General features: G+C 39.0%; 1 protein-coding gene across 1 annotated transcript in view; it reads right to left on the bottom strand.

Moving 5' to 3' along the window:
• Nup133 (nuclear pore complex protein Nup133) overlaps positions 1-14,260 on the bottom strand; it is a 314,729-nt gene that overhangs the window by 78,722 nt on the left and 221,747 nt on the right. Inside the window, exons 16-17 of the mRNA XM_067151176.2 lie at positions 2,158-2,362; positions 1,947-2,080 (exon numbers count right to left, since the gene is read on the bottom strand). Of these exons, the coding sequence (XP_067007277.2) occupies positions 1,947-2,080; positions 2,158-2,362 (339 nt within the window). The remainder of the gene's footprint in view (positions 1-1,946; positions 2,081-2,157; positions 2,363-14,260) is intronic.

Genomic DNA, 14,260 nt, shown 5'->3' with positions numbered 1-14,260 from the left:
AGAAGTTACAGCAATGTTTGTGACAGCATGTAAAATTGTGATATTTTCCTAAAATTTATTACCGCTGTAGGGTAAAATTTGGCCAACTTTTAATACCGGCTTGAAGGGTTAATATTATGTGCATTCAAGAAACTATTCACGAATCTCACAATCTGCACGTTGATCTTGTGTCTTGAATAATTTAAACACTCATTACCCCATGGTGTATGGGTAGCATGCCTGCCTCTTACCTGGAGCCCCGTGTTCGATTCCCAGCCAGGTCAGGGATTTTTACCTGGACCTGAGGGCTGGTTCGAGGTCCACTCAGCCCACGTGATTAGAACTGAGGAGCTATCTGATGGTGAGATAGCAGCCCTGGTCTCGAAAGACAAGAATAATGGCCGAGAGGATTCGTCGTGCTGACCACACGGTACCTTGTAATATGCAGGCCTTTGGGCTGAGCAACGGTCACTTGGTAGGCCAAGGCCCTTCAAGGGCTGTAGTGCCATGGGGTTTGGTTTATTACAAGATGGCTGCACTATGTGAATACCTCCAATGCAGCATGTGACATGTCAACAGATAAAGGAAGCCATTATGCATGCTTAACATCGCAACCGCAGTACTGCACTGGAAATGTAAGGACCTGGTACCTACTAAAAAACTGTGCTTCAAATGTTATCAATAAAGTACACGAAAATTAACGGCTGCAGATTCAGTTGTGCTGACAACACAATACACTTTCCCCAATAGATAGCAATTATTTCCATTGCATGTGTACCGATATTTGTTTTCAAGGAAAAACAACATTATTTTGAAAACAATTATACAAACTGCAGTATTTTTAGGGTCCAAGTAATGTTTATTGGCGATAAGGAGAAATGAAGGATGCAGTAGTCATGTTCAAATTCAAGTTTTTAAACAACCATGCCTGAAAATTCTAATCACGATTAGTCCTTTTCAATGTGCACAAGATCCTCTCAACAGCTTGTTGTTCGAACACCTCCAATAGTAGATTGCGTTTATGAACAGTGTAGAAATATTGACGATGCACAGCAAGTTTTACAGTAGGAGTACTGATAAAACCTTGGTAATGTTTAGTAATTATTGATGAACTTTATTTCCACTTTCACATAAGGTACACTGTGCACTATCACTGCTTTGTTACATAAGATAAACAATGATGTTAGTTATCAATCAATCGTAGAATCATTTGTAGTGAGATCATCGATACACCATTCATATTCGCTACTGCTTTGCCGATCTCTAGTGTTGACATTGATTATTCCATATCTCAGATGGTGCGTGTTTTAATATGTCCATCTTCTTCTATGCATCAGTGGTAAAGCGTCATGGAGTGTTGGAGTCCAGATCCCAACACTGCAGGATTCATAACTGGCGGAGGTAGTCAGATTCCTGAAGAGCAAAAAAAAAAAAAAGTCCATCTGGCACTCCAATGTCTTACAATGTCGGCAGGTAAAAGATCTCTGGTGTCGCATTTGAGGTTCACCCAACATAATTAATTACAACGGGGCTGTAAGTCACCCAAGAAAGGTCTTCATTACTCTGCCATCTGTAAATATTGACAAGCTGGCAGCCAAGGTGACATCAAACTAAAATTCCTGCAAGCAGTCGATGGGGCCACAAGATTATTTTCACCACCACCACCACCACCACCACCACCACCAGAAGCACCAGCAGCAATGTGTATTAACTTTTTTATTACAGATTTTTCCTCACATAAAAGAAGTTACCCTAGATTTTTGTTAGAACAATTGGGAAAAAAAAAAAAAAAAGGTGTTTCCATTATGAGGATAAATACAGTAATTCACAAGACGACAAATTTTATTTTGAAGGAGGAAGTTGACAATAACACATTTAATCTGCATCTTAATCTTCAAATTTTACTGAAATCAATCTAAATCAATGAATTCTTAATCATATTTACAAATTAAAATCTATTCAGTTACCTGTTCATCAAACTTGTTAATGTACTGATTAAGCCTTTCATTGTTGTCCGTATAATCACAAATCTCAATCAAGATCACAAAATCACAGTACTTCTCGGCAAGAATAGTAGCTCTCTCATACTCTTTATCTTCCACTAGAAACATAAGTAATCTCTTATTAGATTTGGTAAATATCCTTGGTATCCAAAACAAGTAATTGACCAAGACTTACCAAATGGATGAATGAGTTCGTATCGTTCCTTTTCATAGGATTCTAGGAGCCTCTCGTCAATCTCACCAGATCTCCGAGTGCTTTCAACTTGACATTTACGGCCATCCAGGATAATGTCAACAATATTTACAAGATGGTCAAGCAGTTGATTCTTAAGAACTATATCTCCAGTAGTACGGACGCCATGCTTCAAAGTAATGTCTCGCTGAAAATAGGGATTACCATTGCATTAAACACAATTTCCAATTCATTCAAACAAATAATATAAATAAAGAAGGAAAGAAAGAGGACAAAAAAAAAGATAAAGAGGGAAAGGAAAGAAGTTAGTTATACATGCATCATCATCATCATCATCATCATCATCTACATTATTATTCCCATGACTATACAGGGTGGACATTTCCACTCTTGGTCTTCTCCCTTCAGGCTCTCCTGTTCAGAGTATTCTCTCATCTGCATCCCTTCTCCCTCAGATTTTCAGAACTTTGTCCTTCCACTGTAGTTTAGGTTTTCATCTTTTCCTTTTCCACTCTTTTCCTGATATACTCTTTGCTCCTCCTCTCCACATGATCAAACACAGTCTGCATTCTTGCACCTTCTTTCCAAGTGATCCGACATGTGGGCAGGCAGGAGGGAGGAAGGGAGGAGGAATTTACAGCTGACACAAAAACTATCATATCCAATCAAGTCAAGAAAATTAAAATTAGTAATCAAAGCAGTTACTCGAAAAAGGGTTCAACCACCAATTTTTTTTGAAAATCACTTCCCTCCACTTCCTTGTATACTCCAGGACACAAGACGTGATTAGATGAAAATTTCTCCAAGTCCCCAAGTATGGTCAGTACATGTTCGTTGTATTATATAAATGACCAGAATTCATATAGACTGAGGCAGCATTTTGAAATTCTTCAACACTCTCCCAATAAAACTATGCTATCCAGTGCTTTCAGAATAAGAGTTACTTATAAAATGTGTGGGAATTCCATTTTAAGCAATGTTTAAGGTGACAAGAAGCATTCAGTGCAAGATCATATTAGAAGCCACTTAAAAACAGTTGTTTTGTGGCATATGTATCTCAAACTCATCAAAGTGAATTCAAATCCCATATGTATTACTATCTTTCTTTTCACTGTGTTCTGTTAATATATGTTATTGTTTGACAATAAAAATCTATCTGCGAGACCAAGATGCCTATGGTAAGACTCAGTTTCTAATGATTTAAAGATAAGAGGTATACAGTAAAACCTTAATGCATCGTTTTTCGAGGGGGAGGGGGGAAAATGACCATGGATGCGGGAAAACAATAAATGCGGGTGACAAAAAAAATAGGGAGCAAGCAAAATATATTATTATTATATAGTATAATAAATAATAATAATAATAATAATAATAATAATAATAATAATAATAATAATAATAATAAAACCGAGCTCGAAAGCTGCAGTCGCTTAAGTGCGGCCAGAATCCAGTATTCAGGAGATAGTGAGTTCGGACCCCACTGTCGGCAACCCTGAAGATGGTTTTCAGTGGTTTCCCATTTTCAGACCAGGCAAATGGTGGGGCTGTACATTAATTAAGTCCACGTCCGCTTACTTCCCAGCCCTCTTCTGTCCTATCTGTATCGGTGCGACATAAAGCCAATAGCAAACAAAAAAAAAAAAAAAAAAAAAACACAGTAGAACCTCGCTTAACCGAAATGCTCTGGCAAAATTGTATTTTAATATTTTGTTTTTACCCTCTCGTTCTTAGCCGTCGATATCAGTAATTCTCTTGCTACAGGTGCTGAGAGCTACTAGGCAAACCCTATTTTTATATTATGACTTATCCCAGAATGCAAGTGCAGCGTAAAACAAAACTGTTTCTTACCCTCTAGTCTGTTCCATAATACATTTTTTCTTGAACAAGCAGGAATTATTACTGTATTATTATTATTATTATTATTATTATTATTATTATTATTATTGTATAATTCGTCATGAAGATTATGCAGATGACTCCGACCTTGACAATAGCAGTTCTGAGAATCGAGTTACAGCAGACGATGGATTTAATGCAATGGAGGCAAGATTGATTTCGAATTTTTATTAAAATACAGTACCACACACTTTAATTACAGTACTGAAATAAAATTACTGTATACAGTATTCAGTTCAGTAGTAACAAAAAACTGTTTCATTTTTCAGATTGCTTTGCGCTTTGTTGAACACAACAATGAATCTATACCACCTGATGTATTGTAGATTAAACAGTCGCGCAACATAGCTGCACGACAGTGCTGCACCAAGAAACTTAAGAAGAAAATCACTGATTTTATATACTGAGTGACATTATGTAAACATTTTAATGATAATATACAGTATGCACCTTTGCTTAACAAAGTTTATGCATTTTTATTCCGAAATTTAACTTTTAAAAAAAATTCCTATGTGTCATCCAAATAAATGCGTCAACCGAAATGGCTCCGCCCCCTTTATTTCGGATAAACGGGGTTCTACTGTGATGATGATGATGATGATGATGATGATGATGATGATGATGATAATAATAATAGGGTCCTAGGAGTCAACCTAGGAGGGCTCTTCAGCAAGAGAATCCAACTAGCCTCTTTCGCTCCAACTCCAGTACGTAACCTAAAAGAGGTGCCCCTGTTAAGTCGAGCAACCCAGTGGAATGTTGGGTAACCAATCCCAGCAGGAAACTGGGTCGGTGAAACGATCAGTGCTGGGGGCTCCAAGGCTCACATCCTTGGTAGTACTTTGGTCGGTGTGAAATATCACCGACCCCAGTCTACAGTTTCTCAACTGTGAAAAGCATGGAGGAAATTTCAGCTAAAGCTACTACCCCAGGTGGTAACCAATCCACCGTCGTCCTGTATGACGTTAGCGGGCCTTCGGATTCTGGGGAGCCTGCACCGACATGCTCGGAGGTATCTGAGACTCCACAAAAGATCAGACATAGAGCCAAGAATTTCTTTGCTACCTTTAACGCCAATGTTCTCCAGAAGGTTGGAAATCTGAAAACAGCTCACAGATATTCTATCTGAAGAGCAAATTTTGATTGAAGCAATTCAGGAAACGAGATTTACAAATGAGCAGGCCTTTGAATCTGAAGGTTACAGGATATTCAAGGGTAAACTTGGTAAATGTGTCATACACACTGTCCCCCACCTCTGCACAGGATTTGTAGTCAACAAAAAGATTCTGGACTCAATAACAAATTTCACCTCTGTGAATAGAAGAGTCTCGACTCAGTCCTTTCAAAGCACAAACAAAATGTATACTATTGTGAACGTTCATGCGCCGATCAACCAAGCGAACAAGAGAGATCCGGAGAGAACTAATAGATTCTGGGAAGAACTTGAGGATATTTTTTGCAAGATTCCAGACAAACATACCATCATCTTGCTTGGTGATTTCATTGCCCAGGTAAGCAACGAGAGAAAGTTCCGAAACATCGTTGGAAACTATCCTGCTCACCAGAGAACAAATCGTAATGGAGAATGGCTAACTGAGCTGTGCAAGGCATTTAACTTTGTAATGAAGTCTACTGCTTTCAAACACTCGCCCAAGAAACAGAAGACCTGGAAATCCCCAAATCCCCACCTTGGTGAATTCCAGATTGATCCTGTCGCGATCGCACGAAAGGCTCAAAGAGAAATTCAGAATGTGAAAGTTCTAAGACATGCAAAACTGGACTCAGATCACTATCTATCCAAGATCAAAATCAAACTGCTCCCGAGAAACACAAAGAGAGTTCGAGCCAAAAAGATTGTAAGATTTGATAGAGAAAAAATAGGATCTGACCGTGAGTTCACGCAGAAACTACAATCCGTGGATGCAGAGAACTGGGAACAACTGCGCGAGCCCCTGATCGAAACAGCTAAAGAGATAGTTCATCTTACTAAGCCCAGGAAGCATGCTTGGTGGAACAGTGAATGCGATGCAGCAATAAGGCAAAGACAGTTCGCCTGGCAGAAATGGAACTCGCTAAAAATCCAAATCAACTGGACAACTTAAATGAGATAAAGTGTGCATCAAAAACCATCCTCAGCATTAAACGTGGTTTTGATAACCATCAGCTGGCTCAAATTGAGCAGGATTTCAAGAAGAACAATACACATGACTTTTATTTTTAAAAATTTTTTTTTTGCTATTTCTTCAAGTCGCACCGACACAGACAGGTCTCATGGCGACGATGGGACAGGAAAGGCCTAGGAATGGAAAGGAAACGGCCGCGGCCTTAATTAAGGTACAGCCCCAGCATTTTCTTGGTGTGAAAATGGGAAACCACGGAAAACCATCTTCAGGGCTACCGACAGTGGGGTTCGAACCCTCTATCTTCCAGATGAAAGCTCACAGCTGCACGCGTCTAATCGCACGGCCAACTTGCCCAGTTATACAATTTAAAAGCAACTTGAGAAAATACGACCCACCGAGCCTACAGTTCAGAGATTCCAATGGAAAACTAGCCCATAACGACAATGAAAACTGCCGGGTCCTTGCAAAATACTTTGAATCCCTTCTTAACTGCGAGGCCCCAATATCTAGATTCAAATTTGAAGATAGAACACAAGTCCACCCAGATTCAGCTCCAGACATGAAAGAGGAAATCAGACAGATCATCCAATTTTGAAGAACAACAAAGCAGCGGGTGAAGATTCAATAATATCTGAATTGTGGAAGTTTGCTAGTGACAATGGATTGGAGAAATTAACAGACATCATACATGAAATCTGGAATACCGAAAGACTTCCAAGTGACTGGACATCTGCCCTAATCCACCCATTTTATAAGAAAGGCGACAAGTCGGATGTTAACAAGTATCACGGCATCTCCCTCCTACTTACAACCTACAAAATTCTCTCAAAAGCTCTTCAAATCAGGGCAGAAGAACAGCTAGATCCAGAGCTGGGTGATTACCAAGGAGGTTTCAGGAAAGTACGGTCATGTAGGGAGCAGATTATGAATCTGAAATCTGCCCTTTCATATCTTAAACTAAGGAGCAAGCCTTTCATAGTAACGTTCATCGACTTTAAGAAGGCCTATGATTCAAATAATGTTAATTGCTTTATGTCCCACTAACTACTCTTTTACCGTTTTCGGAGACTCCGAGGTGCCGGAATTTAGTCCCGCAGTTCTTTTTACGTGCCAATAAATCTACCGACACGAGGCTGACGTATTTGAGCACCTCCAAATACCACCGGACTGAGCTAGAATCGAACCTGCCATGTTGGGGTCAGAAGGCCAGCACCTTAACCGTCTGAGCCACTCAGCCTGGCACGCCTATGATTCAACTGACAGAACTACCTTAATTCAGATCTTAAAGAAATTTGACTTAGACGGTAAAACAAGAGTGATCATCCACCAGACTCTCACCAACACCATCTCAAAAGTGAAGTTCAGAGGAGAAACTTCAGATGCCTTTGAAATACGGACAGGAGTTAGGCAGGGAGATGGTATCTCACCTCTGTTTTTCAACTGCATTCTTAAGAAAGTGATCCGTAAATGGCGCAGAGAAATGAGTTATGAAGCAGTCAAAAGCGGAGTCGGGCTAGGCCACAAGAATAAAAATCTTTCAATTGACTGTCTAGCATTTGCAGACGATCTTGCGGTTTTCACTGATTCCTTGGATGTGGCCACAAAGCAGATCAACCAGCTTCAAACACAAGCTGCAAAGGCGGGCTTCCAAATCTCCTTTGAGAAAATGAAATTCATTACAAACATCAAACTGGCGCCAAGTGAGCTAGAAGGGACTCACGGAAAAGTCAAGCAGGTTGAAAAATTTAAGTATCTTGGTGAATGGATAGAACATAACATGTCCGAAAAAGAAGCCTTTGCTTCACACATGAATAAAATTGAAATGGCTGACCATCTGACTAAAAATGTCTATAACAAAAATCTGTCTCTGAATGCAAAAATCAAACACCATTGCACTGTCATCTGGTCAGAGGCTTTATATGCAGCGGAATATCTCGCCATGAACAAAGAAGGCATAATGGAGAAATTGGAGGCCAAGGAATGGAAGATTTTGAGAAAAATCTTAGGTCTAGTCAAAGACAACGGTGAGTTTAGGAGACGGCACGACCAAGAGTTGCACTCGCATGTGGAGAAAATAACCAACGTGATGCGAAAAAGTAGGATTACTTTTTATGCACACATGGCCCGAATGAAGTCAACAAGATTAACCAACTGCATTTTCACTTTCCTCCAAGAGAAAAAGGCAAAGGGGGCATGGTTCAGTGAGGTACAGAAAGATCTGCAGGAGACTGGGATCCCATTTGAAGATATCCAGGAGCGTGACCAACTTAAGAAAAAAACTCCAAGAACAACAGAGTTTCCAACCAAAGCCAAAACTAAAAACTGGAAACTGGAAAGGCATGGACAAAAGAGCGAAAGGAGCAACACAGTCTACGAATGAAGGATTACTGGAACGTTAAAGTTCAAAGGAAACAGTTGAACTGACGTGGTCTTTAGTTGGTCGAAACGAAACAATAACAATAATAATAATAATAATAATAATAATAATAATAATAATAATAATAATAATAATAATAATAATAATAATAATAATAATAATAATAATAAAAATTCAAACAACAACAATAATAATGGCATATGGCCTCCGAAGCCGAGTGCAGGTCTTTCGAGTTGTCACGTGACAGGCGATCAACACGCTTATGGAAATGCAGCCCTACCTAAGATGAATCCTAATGCGTAATTACACACAGCCCACGAACTGTCAGAATCAACCAAGGAAAGTTAAAATCCCCAACACAATCGAGACCCCTTGAACCGAAGGTCAACATGCGGTAACCATTTAGCAATGGAGCCGGACATGCACATACTTTATATACATAACGGTATCACATTATTGCAACCATGATATATGCGATGAAAACAAAAAGTGTGACTTTTACGCCATTTCATTTCACTTTTCCTTACATCTCGTAATAACTGAAAACCTTTAATGTCAGTACTCTTATTGCAAATTAATTATATACAAAGCGCACTAGGAAAGTTTTGCAATGTGAGTGAACGCTTTAGACTTTTTCAAAATAATTTCCACCACACTCAATACACTTCTACATACATCGAAACCAGTCACTGAACCAACCCTGCCACTTTTCTTCGGTTACATTTTCACACTCTTGACCCCATGCTGCCAGAAGCTGCTCGTCGGATGCAAAACGTCGCCCTTTCAGCTTCATCTTCACTTTGGGAAGAGTGTGAAGTCACAGGGGGCAAGATCAGGACTGTATGGAGGTTGATCAAGCACAGTCAACCCTGATCTAGCAAGAAAATCCATTGTTACATTAGCGCGATGTGCTGGAGCATTGTCGTGATGCAAGAGCCAAGTGTTGAACCATGACCTTGGACGGAGCTGCTTGAGAGCCTGGATGACCTGAGGGAGACAAGTCTCACTGTTCCACTTCGCAGTAACTGTCCTTTGTGTTTCTAGCACAACCCGAGTCAGGATGCCCCGTTTAGTGAAGAATACTGCAATTATCAGCAAAATTTTTCACATGCCTGCTAGAAAACCAGTTCAAAAAAGTGAAATGGGAAACTACCATATTTACTCGTGTATTAGACCCTGTCGCGTATTAGACCACCTCCTTTGCTTTTCGAGACTAAGAAAATTTTTAAAAATAAATCTTGCATACAAGACCCCCCAGAGATGAGCAACAATTCCACTTCAAAATGGAACAAGCTTTACTGCAGCTCCAACGACGTCACACAAACTTGTGAATAGTTTCGTCCATACAACCCGCGCAATGAAAATACGCATCAGTCATGCGGTACATCTGAGTTTCGTAGTTAAGAAATGTCCGCCTCCATAGCATAGGGCTACTGCAGCTCTGATGACGTCGCACAAATAGGTAAATATTTTGGGACATTGCAAGCACGCATAAATCATAGTTTGTAGTTATAAATGTTCACCGGTGTAATGGTTAGCACAATTAGCTGCCATTCTCAGGGCCCTGAGTTTGATTACTGTTACTATACTGCCAGAGATTTAAGAATGACAAGAAGGTTGATATGCAGTAATAACGGTACATACAACTAACCTCCACTAGGAGCGTGCCAAAAAGAGCTGTACCACCCCCGGATAAGTAAACGAGTTTACTTTAGCTAAGAAATATTCATGGTTGTTACTATTAATATAACAGGTGAGATCATTAACAAAGTAATTATTTAATAACTCGTAACTCGGGCCAATAGAGGTGATTCTTGGAGGAAAGTAGGTTTAAAACATGGTAAAAACAATCCAATTATAACGACTGTTTTAATCGCCAACGTAACAAATAATAATAATAATAATAATAATAATAATAATAATAATAATAATAATAATAATACCTTCAATTATGGGGGTTTTGCCTGTTCCCCTATCGGGCGCGTCCCAGGTGGCGGATCGGGGGGCTCGCCGGACTTGTCCGGAGGGCTTGAGGGAAATAAAATACCTCTCGCGGACCAAAAACAGGCACAGCCAGAAAACATCTTGAGGCAACCTCTGAGGCTCAATACCTTAGTTGTAACTATGAGATTGACAAAGATCAATCTCCCCATTATCTTCAACTTACTAGCATGATGGCAACGTCAGTTAATGATACTACTACCCCAGGCCCTAGTATTCATACTAGGTTTTCTCGGTCATCGGATTCTGGGGGACCGAGAACATCATGCGGGAATGTATCGGAGCTTCCCAAATCTCTTCGCCCAAAGGAAAAACATTTTATTGGCACTTTAAACATCAACACGCTTCGCAAAATTGGAAAGTTGAAGCACTTAACAGACACATTAGACCAACTCAACATCCAAATTCTGGCACTCCAAGGAACTAGGTACAGTGACGAAAATCATTTTGAATCAGGAAACTATAGAATTTATAAAGGTAAACCAGCTACCCTCCTCCCTAACAAAATATTACAATTTGGCACTGGTTTTGCAGTGAGAAAAAATATCACAAATTCGGTATTATACTTTGCATCTCCTTCTGAAAGAATTTCGCTAATGACAATCAAATCAGGAAACAAAGCTTATACACTAATCAATGCACATGCACCTACAAACAATTACAATCAAAAAGACCCACAGAAGGTAGATGACTTCTGGGAATTACTAGAAGAAACTACAGCCAAAGTTCCAAAACATCATGTCAAAATTCTGCTGGGGGACTTCAATGCACAAATTGGCAAAGAGAAGAAATTTAGGACCACTGTAGGACTTTTCCCTGCTCACAAAAGAACCAATAAAAATGGAGAACATTTAATTGGCTTCTGCGAGAATTTCGATCTGAAATTGATGTCAACCCATTTCCTGGCACTTCCACAAAAGAAAATGACATGGAGATCCCCGAACATGCATTTAGGAGAATTTCAACTAGACCATGTGGCTATTTCCAAGAAAAACCAAAAAGAAATTATGAACGTTAAAGTCAAAAAGGGAATTATTGACTCCGACCACCACCTATCTCTTGTTAAAGTAAAGTTTCAACCCAACAGGAAGAAAACCAAAACAATCAGAAACCCAAGAATCGACCCTGAATTTCTGAGACAGAACTCAGACAATTTCCTTGCGAATATCTGCAACGATGCTCCTTCAAACTGGCTAGAACTCAAGGACACACTCTTGAAAGCTTCACAAAACATCAGCAATCCCCCAAGGAAACGCAAACACAGGTGGTGGAATGACACCTGTGACAAGGCCATAGAAGTCAGAATTAGGTCCTGGCTAAACTGGAGTTCCCATAAAACTGATCAAAATCGTGATGAATTCTTCAAAACACAGAAACAAACCTCAAAAATCATCAGATCTGAAAAACGAAAATATGATCAAAACAGACTGGTAGAAATAGAAGAAGATTTCAAGAAAAACAATACACGGAACTTCTACAGAACATTCAGAGAAGAATTATCCAATTACCAGGCACCTAGTCTCTGTTTCAAACGTACAGATGGGACTTTAGAAACAAGTAATAAGGGAAATTGTGAACTCCTAGCAAACCATTTCATGGACCTTTTAAACTGTGAATCTCCAAAGGAACAATTCACCTATGAAAAACCAACACCTAATCCAGATTCAGAACCCCCCACATTACAAGAAGTCAAACAAATAATCAGAGATTTAAAAGACAACAAAGCACCAGGAGAAGATGGAATAATCGCTGAAATGTTGAAAATTGGTGGTGACAAACTGGCCCAGAGTATTCAAAAAATCTTACAAGACATTTGGTTTTCTGAAGAAATTCCGGAGGATTGGAAATGTGCATTGATTCACCCACTTCACAAGAAAGGAGACAAATCAGATATTAATAACTACAGAGGAATTTCTCTCCTCTCACTCGTATATAAAATCTTCTCTAAAGCTCTACTTAATAGATTAGAGAAACAAACAGACCACCTGATCGGAGATTATCAGGCTGGATTCCGAAAAGGGAGATCCTGCGCAGAACAAATCCTAAACCTAAAAACCATACTACAGATTCGCAAAACCAAACAAACAGTAATCACCTTTGTTGACTTCAAAAAAGCGTATGATTCCATAGATCGGCAGACCCTGTTCAACATACTAGAGGAATTTCAAGTCGACAGGAAAACGAGGGAATTGATTAAACAAACTCTGACCAACACAACATCAAAAGTTAAGTTCTTGGGAGAAATTTCTGAACCGTTCGAAATCAGAACTGGCGTCCGACAGGGAGATGGACTATCCCCACTACTATTCAATTTAGTTTTGGAAAAAGTGATTCGTGAATGGAGAAAAGAAACTAAAGGTATAAACATTGGCAGACTTCTTAAAGACAAAATTCACCTTGACTGCTTAGCTTTCGCAGATGACCTTGCGATCCTTTCGAACAACAGACAAGAAGCAATCCAATCCATAGAAAAATTGAATGAAATAGCCGCAAAAACCGGACTTCAAATTTCATTTGAAAAGACGCAGTTTATGGAAGGAACTAAATCAAGATTCGACAATCAACCATTAATCACCAATTGTGGAATAATTTCCCAAGTAGACAAATTCAAGTATCTAGGTGAAATTATTCAGCCAGCAGGGTTAAATCAGGAAGCTAACAAAGAAAGAACTGCTAAACTGCAAAGGGCTTACAAAATCACATGGAACAGATACAACAAAAGATGTATATCAAAAAATGCAAAATTACGACACTACAATACAGTCATCAAACCAGAGGCACTTTATGCATCTGAAACACTGATCATTGGCGGCAGGTCACAAATGAAAAGCATTGAGAAACAAGAGAGGAAAATTCTCAGAAAAATCCTAGGACCAAAGTTCGAAAATGGAATTTGGATGAAAAAGAAACCACACGAAATTTTTCAATTCACAGAAAAAATCACAGATACCATCAGAAAGAGACGACTAAAATTCTACGGACACCTACACAGAATGGATAACAACAGGCTGACAAAGAAAATTCTAAATCTAGCTCTAACCCTGAAAATCCGCAACAATTGGTTAGCAGAAATACATGAAGATCTACAAGAAATGGGTATCGAGGACGAAACCATTCAAGATAGAATGAAATTTAGAAGCTTAGTAAACAAACATAAATTTGCAGAGAAACCAACAAGAAAAAATACAGGCTGGACAGAAACACGCAGAAAGGAACACAGTGAAAAAATGAAGAGATATTGGGAAGAAAAGAAGAAGAAACATTGTGCAAAATAAGTTCAAACGCGCTCCACAGCTGGGCACAACGAATCAAAAAAAAAAATACCTTCAATTATGGAAATTATTGTATATTCAAGAGTAAAACAGAGCAAAAGATTCTAAATAGGACCCCTTTATTTGGTATGAGCTTCGTAGTACAAAAAAGTATATACGGAACTCTATCCAAGAAACTGACTCCATGAACAATCACCTAATGACCATGATGATTCAGTGTGCTAATACAAAATATACAATAATAAATGTTGATAAATGTTAATAAATAAACACACCCCTACAATATACAAGAAGAACCCCCAAAATGTGAACAAATTTTGGAACAAACTTGAAAAGGTAGTGTCAAAAATTGCAAAGGATGATGTCAAAATTCTCTTAGGCAATTTCCATGCACAAATCGGCCGAGAAAAGGAACA

Source organism: Anabrus simplex, chromosome 7 (genome assembly GCF_040414725.1).
Source record: "Anabrus simplex isolate iqAnaSimp1 chromosome 7, ASM4041472v1, whole genome shotgun sequence".
NCBI lineage: Eukaryota > Metazoa > Arthropoda > Insecta > Orthoptera > Tettigoniidae > Anabrus > Anabrus simplex.
The sequence above is the reverse complement of the archived record's forward strand: the minus strand, read 5'-3'. Positions and strand labels throughout refer to the sequence as shown.